Raw genomic sequence first — 8,832 nt, forward strand, 5'->3', positions numbered from 1 at the left:
TATAAACTTAAAAATAAATAAAAAAGTTCTTTTTACTTACTTTTGTAAGAAAAATTTATTATATGAGATTTAAAATATTGTCTTTATAAAACACAGCATTAGGTGTTACATTGGTTATTTTAATTACCCAATGACTATTTTTTTATTGTGTTGATAACCAATATTTCGTGGTATAGCATTAAATTCCTCAACATTGGCAAATGTTATGGATAAATATTATTTGTTGTTAATAAGGATTATATAACTATTTGTGATGCCAATCAATCATGTCTCATAAAATCTAGACCATGAAAATAATTTGGTGAGTTTTGCATTCCATAATGAGTGTTACATGTATAGATATATTCTTTCCATTTCCCCATAACAAGTGTTGATCAAAACATCAATTAATAACAATGTTTTACGATAGTATTTAGTGCCAGTTATTATTTATTAAGCCATTTTTATCTTTGAAAATCTTTTAATATTTATTCCATTCGATCATTTTAAATATATTTAAGTTAAATATTACATTTACTGATTTTAAATTGAGATATTTACATACTTTTTAAAAATCCGAAATATTTAATATTGAGATGTTATTAAAACTGTACATAATTATCAGAGTAAATAAATAAAGTACATCAATTGTTTTGAAACAAGTTTGAAATATTAGAGTTTTTTTTTTTAATTACATTAAGGAAGTTTGTCCGTCTTATTGAAACCAAGTTAAATTTAAGAATATAGAATAAGAAAATTTTTATATAAAAAAGTGTTATTAAAAATATATATGTACATATATACATAGGTATGTTAAGTCACATTAGCTGTATACAGTACTTTAATCAATTTAAAATATTTCTCGAAATCATGACGATAATGCTTGAAATAAATAAAATATAAATGATAATATTAATAAATAATGTTTTTTATTAAAAAGTTCAATTAACCAATGATTTAGTATGAATTTTCATATGCCGTGTTAAAGTCCCTCTTTGTGTGAAGCTGTGATCACACACAAAGCATTTGTGTGGTTTTTCTCCAGTGTGGGTACGGAGGTGTTCAGTTAACCGTTTCTTTGAAATGAAAGTCTTAGTACAATAGGTGCAGGAAAATGGGCGCTCACCGGAATGTATCCTCTGATGCTCAACAGATATCTGTCGAGTCGCAAATGACTTATCGCATATTTTACATTTGAAAAATTTCCTTCCTTCGTGGGATTGTAAATGTTTGGATAAATTATATTTGTCTGTGAATGGATAACTGCAAATCTGACAAATGAATTTCCGTCCAGTGTGGCACCGAGACAAGTGAGAGAGTATACATTTCTTCGTGTAAAACTTTTTGCCACAGTGTTCGCACGTGTATTGACGCTCTCTATTCTCTTTGTGGGTTTCTAAGTGAGCCTGAAATAAATTGTACAACATAAATAAATTAGACATCATGTAATATGAGATGTTAATATATGTGGTTAATACGGAAGCCGTAAGTTCGATCCTGACTTCTTGGCTGCTGTAAACCCTCACCTCAAAAGCTTGAAGTAAAATTTAAGGATAAGAGAAGAATGAAAGTAATTCGCACAAACGCGTTTCTAGAGTACATTTGTTAATATATATTCATATATTAATTAATAATAATAAATATATTACATACAAGTATCATAATATTTTTTTTACTATATAAAATAGCTATGACATTTCCATTTAATTTGTCAGTCGTAAATGAACGGTTTTGTCGTTTCTTTGATATTGCTGTTTTTGTGACCAACTGAACCTAGGCAGTGTTAATAATGCCGCATATCCTTAATCCTGCATGTATGCGCCATGTCATCGTGCATGGATCTATAATAAATTTCTATTAAACTTAATTACTTAAAACACGAGTAATTTGTGTCAATGTCAATATTAGAATATTAAAAAAACAATTATTTAAATTTATATATGGATAACTGATCCAAACATCGTTTAAATTTCATAAAAGTAAGTTGATATTATTCGCTGGTGCCGTCGCTTACGTCTTAATCTATCAACAGACTTAATTTCAAAATGAGCTTTTATGAGGATAAAAAATAACAAAAGAAAAATAAACGCAATAAAAGCAAATGGATGAGGTACTACAACTAGGTTCTACTTACTACTATTTTATATTTCTCCAGATATTATTTATAAATAAATATGAATTATATGTTTGAAGGTGAATAATATATTAAAATTTACTTTATACAAACATTTTCCTCTTTATTTCGAGTGTTATTTTTAATTTATGAAATGAATAATTACTTTTAGATAAAATATAAAAAATATATTTTAATGCGTAATAAAATCATGCAACAAATTATAGCAAAAATAATATGCAATGCTAGTGATTAAATATATATCTATTAGACAAATTGTTAAAGGGTTAAGTTTAATTTGTTTAGCTATATTCAACAATGCTTATCATATAGGTGCGCCTGGCTTTTACACCTGATTTAAAGCCCCAAAGCTTATTAACATATAAATTTATTACGCACATGCAGATTATTGCTAGATGTGTAGCTTTTGCCACACACATTGCAAATAAATAACTTCCGTTTCTTATGTAATTTCTTATGTGCCAACAGGGTCTCACGGCTCGTCGTAATCTTTCCGCATGTACGACAAGTGACGCTCCTGAGACTGACGAGCGAGTGCCAGTTTGTATGGTGCCGTCTCAGGCCACTCCATGTTACAAATGTTTTCGTACACTGAGTACATTTTAGTGCCAACTAAAAATATTAGCATATGAAATTTACATATTCATATTAATATCTCAAACTTTGTAGTAGAAATGATTAGCATTATTTGAAAGTTCTCTAGAAGTTACAGCCTTGGAAATAAAAAAAATCATTCTATTTGTTATCAAACTAAATAAAATAATAATTTAAGCATTTGACATATTGTCATAATTGTACAATGAAATATCTGGAATATAATTGAGGTGTCTTAAATTTTTAATTTGAGTTTATTGTCATTAAGTCACTTAAACAGTGAAAAAATTTTAAATAATATTCAGAACCGTGTTTCTATTAAGACTATATATGGTGATATTATGAAATCATGACATTTTTTTGAAGTGATATGTGCTTTAAGTTTTATTGTGCTTCAACTTAAAATAAAACATGATTTCAGTCAATTTATAATTAGTTCTATCTAGTAGCATTATTTGTTTTCTATTAAAAGTCAGTGATTGATTTTATAACTCAGTTAAATATACTTAACAGTGTCATATATATTTTAACTTACTGTATGTGTGTGTGCTGACTTATGGAGATCAAACATGTTGCGATGATAGAATTCTTTATTACACAATTTGCATGTGAATTTTTTTCTTCGCTTTGGAATTTCAACTCTGAAAACAATGTTCAAAGTTATATTTTGCTTTTTAATAAAAATATACACATCATAAGATAACATTTATTGATATAAACCTGTTGTAATCTGTTGAATTTCTGGTAGCATCAGCAAATGCTGTTGTAACAAAAACTGAAAATAAAGTATTCAAGCAGAAGTGTTAGAATTTAGATAGATAGATAAAAACTTTATTGCACTCAATATCATATAAAATAACAGTAAATATAACATGATTAGTTACAGAAAATTGACGGCAAGGGCGGCCTTATCACTAAAAGCGATCTCTTACAGGCAACCCAACAGATGAGGACAACATATTCTGTAAAGTGGGTAGTGCATAATTTAGTCTTTAAATTTAAATCTTAAAGAGATAAACTCATGAATGTGTCTTTAGAGCTATTTTGAAATTACACTAGGTACTTAAATGAATTTATTTTACCATTTTCATTTTTTCCTTTTGGTTCCTCTTCCTCCTCTTTCACAACTAAGTCATTGCTGCACTCATTTTCATTCAAATGTATTTGTAAGGAACCATTGTCCAATGATCCATCGTCCAATGTCCAGTCATCTATATTATCGTCACAATCATTGGTTTTTTGTCCAACCTCCTCTATTTTATTAATTACTTCTTCTTTTATTGGTCGAAATGTTAACAAAATTCTCTGAGACTTAATACAGGTCCTCTTGAATTCAGTGAATTTTGTTAGTAAATCGTAACAAGAATTACACAGTGTTTTTGGGAATTCTTCATCTTGATCTATCTGTAATATTTAGGTACATTATTGATTTTTCGTTTTATAAATTAATAATAGAATTATCATATGAATTTACCTCTATTGCAGTACAAAACAAATAATCATCAGTCGATACATTATCATTGAATTTATATTTGAAAGAGTCCATTGTCGTGAGACACGCGCGACATAATTTATTGAAATCAGGCATTTTGATCGCCTGAAGCGCACAATATTCAGAATTTCAGAAATCAATCAATATCGAACTAATTTGATGAATTTGTCAATGCACTTCGTAAACATAGAACATACACTTATAAATGACATATTATGATGTTTGACAATTACAAGAGTCTATGATATGTGTCATGGCTCCACGACACGTTGGGCCGACGTATATAGCCAAGGTTTGGGCGAACGTGTACGGGCAGCATAATTGTCATTTTTGTCTCCAATGACAAAATACGCTAATAGCAAAATACCGCGAATTTGCGTTCGCTTTTATTATTGATTATCTAAAATTTTCAAAACGGTCCATCTATCTTTTGTTTTGTAATCTGAGTCTTTCTCGTCCAGATAATTAAATATCAGTTCTTTTTGGATGCTTTAAAAGTTGTTATTATAATAGGGTAAAACACCCATTTATTGGCACTTTAAGGGACTATCTCATGAAAACCTTATATAGTTTTCACAATATAGAAATTTAAACATAAAAACTTGATTTAAACTCTTTTAAAAGTATTAGAAAACCTTTTCCAATAGATTTTATTCTAGATTATGCGGTATGATTTAACATTTTTCGGAATTAAATTATGTTGAGTAAAAAACCAGTCATTGGCACAGAAAATCCCTTCATTGGCAGTGATCATAACCCATTATTGACATATCCTCTATTTTCCTTAATTAAGACAGTAAGAAACAAATAAAAATGGTATAGTAATGAAAAACATTATAAAATGACTACAATGAACATTTTAATTAAAGAACATATATTAGAAACTTTTTTCTCATTACACATGAAAACAAAAGCCACTTAAACATGAAAACTGAACATTATAAATATTTATAAAAATATCAATTATAACAACTGAGATCGTTTTTTATACTATCCTATATTTTTTTTTTACAAATCTATATAAATCAACATTTTGAGATCACTATTTTAAGTAACTATGTACAAGGTCAATCATCATCTAATTCAGTCAATATTTTTTCTATTTCGTCCGTGGTGTATGTTTTATTATGACGACTTCCTTGCATTCTGTTTGTATCAATTAAATCCTGATCATTTTCTTTATTTTCAACAATGGTTTCAGTATCAAATTTATAGAATTTCTCAGAAAATAGTATTTTAGATATTTCGTCTTTAGGTTTCTTTTTTGTTTTGGTTTGTTTCTTTGGCACCTGTTGTTTCTCTTTTTCTAATTTCTTTCGTTCTCTTTCTTCTTTTCTTTTCTTGATCCCTTCTGCTTTTTCTTTTTTTATTCTGATTTTTTCACTTTCTTGTGCTTTCCACTGTTCAGAGGTTAGTACAAACGGAGTTTTTATAGAGTTCTTACGTCCTTTTCTTGTCGGTGTTTTGGGTAATATCAAAATGTCATTTAACTTTACGGGAGTAAGATTTTTCATGGGTATTGTTGAAGGTGTGACAGATGGATTACACTGATCTGAAATAATTTGTATTGACTGAACTCTTGTTAAATTCTGATTTTCGGGAGTAGTATTATGTATTTGAACACTGTGGTTTATTAATTCAAAATGATGTTCCTGTGATAAATCTTCAAATAACACGTTGCCTTCATCTGAGGACTCTACTAATTTTTCAAAAACAATTTCTTCTGAAATAGGGTGTAACTTAGATTCTTCTGATTCAACTATGCTATTTGGACAATCGTTTATAAATATTTGCATATTTTCGATCTCTAAATTATTATTAAAGTCTTCAACATTATTTATAAGTTCTGGTTCTACATCTAGATTTTGCTGTTGATTTGAAGATATATTTGCTGATGAACTAAAGAAATTCCAGATTTTTTTAATTAAAACAATTGACTCTTCTGATGTTAACTCTCCTTTTTCTATGCAATCAATGTTATTATTGCCTACTAATTTAACAAAATCTTCTTTTGAGAGTAATTTGTCTTTTTCTCGGGTGATGTCAGAAGAGTTGGACATTTTTATGCATTTTGTTCCAAGGCATTTACTGTAATCTACTGCATTTTCATCCCACGGACAAATCCCTGTTGCTCTAAACCCGTTGATAATAGTTTGCGGCTTTATACTTTTTTCTATTGTGTCTTTAAGCAATGGTACAAATTGATTCTTAGTTAGTGCTTGAGATGGATTAGTTCTACGCCATTCTAAAACACTTTTTTGCCATTCTGTTTTTAAAGGCTTAAATGCAGCAACGTCAGCAGGTTGTAAAAGCCTCGTACAATTTGGGTATAAAGCAATTAGAACTATCTGCAAAGATGAACACAGTTCGCTTACATTGTATGTTAAATGAGACTTATGACCGTCTACAAAAAGTATTACAGGAAATTTTGTACCATTTTTGACCAGATGGGGATGTAAGACATTCTTGATATAATCAAAAAAAATATCGGTATTCATCCATCCATTCTCACTGAGACCCACGCCCCAATCTTCTGGAATTTTAGAAGTTATTTCTGCAGGTAATCTTTTATTTGGAAAAATTACCATTGGTGGAGTAAGCTTTCCAGCTGCACTAAAAGTAAACATTACAGTCAACGAAGTTTTAGCCTGGGCGTGATTAACTTCATAAACATTTTTCTCTCCTTTCGAACTCAAAACGAGGCCTGTTTTTGGGCACAACACAAAATTTGTTTCATCTCCATTTAACACTCGATCTGGTTCAGAAAGAATGTGAAGCAAATTATTTTCAATAAAGTAGTCGTTAATTTGCCGAAACCATCCCCTGACATCATTTTCTGACACAGTTGAACTGGCAGTTGTAACTGCTTCTGGCGTACGAAAAGCAAGGGTAGGATGTCTGGCTAAAAATAATTTAAACCATTTCTCGCCATTTTTAAATGAGGACGCCCGATTGGTTTTTTGTAGAAATTGCGAAACACTTTTGATTAAATCGTCTTTTCTTTTTGGGAAGCCTTTTTGGCTACTAACTTTAATCCATTCGACTAAAGCCGCTTCTTCATCGTTATTTAAAACTGTGGGTGGGCCTGGTTTACAGCCATGCTCTGGATTCTTTAATCTAAACTGTATAGTCGAACGCGGCACTTGGAAGGTTCGGGCAGCAAGTTTTTTACTCATTCCCTTAGTAATTTCTACCAGGGCTTTTTGCAAATTTTCTTCGGAATACATCTTCCGCTTTACCTTATTATTCTTTACATTACTTATGGCTTTTGTACGTGGCTTCATTTTGAAGACAACTGAAAATATTTTCTAAATGTAAGGATTAAAATATAAATTATAAAAAATAATTGTTATGGTTGGTAAATCTTTACATTTAATAAGCAAACTTGTGAACTAAACATGCATAAAAAAATAGCAAAAAACTAATGTTTTTTGATACTAATTATTGACACTGCTGCCAATTAATGGTTTTCTATGCCATTGGCAGTGGGCCAACATTTGGAAAAAAATGTTTTTAACTTATGACACGCAATTATTTGAAATCTGAATCGTAAGATAATTAATATTAAGTATATTTTGACATTAAATATATTTTTTGTTTATTTACCTAATGTTGGCACAATGCCAATAAGAAGGTTTTACTCATATTATTTGTACCATATATTGGCACAGCAAAAACTTTACAAAATCGGTTTAAACAATAAAAATCGTTATTAAAAAAAGCTACTTAAACTTCTAAATAATCGTATAAAACAGTAGCTTTAAACAGAACTTGAAAGATTCGCGAACATTATTGAGAATAGTTAACTTCTTACCTTAGCAAAAACACAAATTTTTGTTAGTTTTTTTCATTCAAGTCCGAGTACGATAAACAAGTGTTCACCGCGGCGCCATCTTCAAAAAGGGGCAACTTCTGTGTTGCCAGTAGTATAGCACTTTAAAACTACTATTTATTGCACAAAAAAAATACAGAGTTCGGGTACTGGTAACCTTATTATTGATAAATAACTGTAACGTGCCAATAAATTGGTGTAATGCCAACAATAGGTGGTTTTACCCTATATTGATTAAATTAAGATACCGATAGCTTTCCCATTCAAAATGAGAAGAAACATTAAAAAAGTTGTTACCTCTAAAACTTACCAGCTCTATTGTTTTTTTTTTCGTTTTCGTTACGTTTTACAACATTTGAACGAGCCTGAAAGCGTTGAAAATGTCTCCTTTGTTAAATTAACCATATAATACTAGTGACTATTTATTACTTAAAAATGAAGTTCCAAATTTTTCGTGTTTTAGACTCTTTATTTAATAAAAAGGATTAAGCAAACTTTTGCGGCCACTCTTAATTTTCATTACTTTTACTAGCTGGTTAGTTTCCCGTTAACTGACGGACTATTGAGAACTGTGGCGGACTAGTCGCAGCCGAGGCTGCGTAGGCCCTAACTGCATTCCTACCTACCTAACTTACACGAAAAATGGGCATACATACTTCGAGATAAATTAACCAAAAGAAAAGGTTGATTTTTGAAGATTCCCGCTGTTTTCGGGCACAAACCTCTATTACACTTACAAGTAGCAGCCGTACTTATTGATTGAAATTATGAGAGCTCTGAGTAGATCATAATTTGAATAAT

At 29.9% G+C, this 8,832-nt stretch overlaps 2 protein-coding genes across 3 annotated transcripts; both read right to left on the reverse strand.

The window, feature by feature from the left end:
- Nucleotides 1–111: 111 nt before the first annotated feature.
- On the reverse strand, nt 112–4,400 carry LOC124532255 (zinc finger protein OZF-like). 2 transcript variants are annotated; one of them, XM_047107088.1, is made up of 6 exons: nt 4,182–4,400; nt 3,790–4,111; nt 3,428–3,482; nt 3,243–3,348; nt 2,492–2,725; nt 112–1,385 (listed from the first exon to the last, which is right to left on the reverse strand). In XM_047107088.1, exons 1-6 carry the CDS (start codon nt 4,293–4,295, stop codon nt 921–923), a joined length of 1,296 nt encoding a protein of 431 aa, XP_046963044.1. In that variant the 5' UTR covers nt 4,296–4,400; the 3' UTR covers nt 112–920. The 2 variants fall into 2 exon arrangements, with proteins under 2 accessions (XP_046963044.1, XP_046963131.1); XM_047107175.1 differs by lacking the exon at nt 2,492–2,725.
- A 638-nt stretch (nt 4,401–5,038) lies between these two features.
- Nucleotides 5,039–8,247, reverse strand: LOC124531051. Its single transcript, XM_047105494.1, has 2 exons — nt 8,014–8,247; nt 5,039–7,494 (listed from the first exon to the last, which is right to left on the reverse strand). The coding sequence occupies exon 2, from the start codon at nt 7,481–7,483 to the stop codon at nt 5,267–5,269; it is 2,217 nt and encodes a 738-aa protein (XP_046961450.1). The 5' UTR covers nt 7,484–7,494; nt 8,014–8,247; the 3' UTR covers nt 5,039–5,266.
- Nucleotides 8,248–8,832: the final 585 nt, after the last annotated feature.

The sequence above is a fragment of the Vanessa cardui genome, chromosome 1 (assembly GCF_905220365.1).
Source record: "Vanessa cardui chromosome 1, ilVanCard2.1, whole genome shotgun sequence".
NCBI classification, from domain to species: domain Eukaryota; kingdom Metazoa; phylum Arthropoda; class Insecta; order Lepidoptera; family Nymphalidae; genus Vanessa; species Vanessa cardui.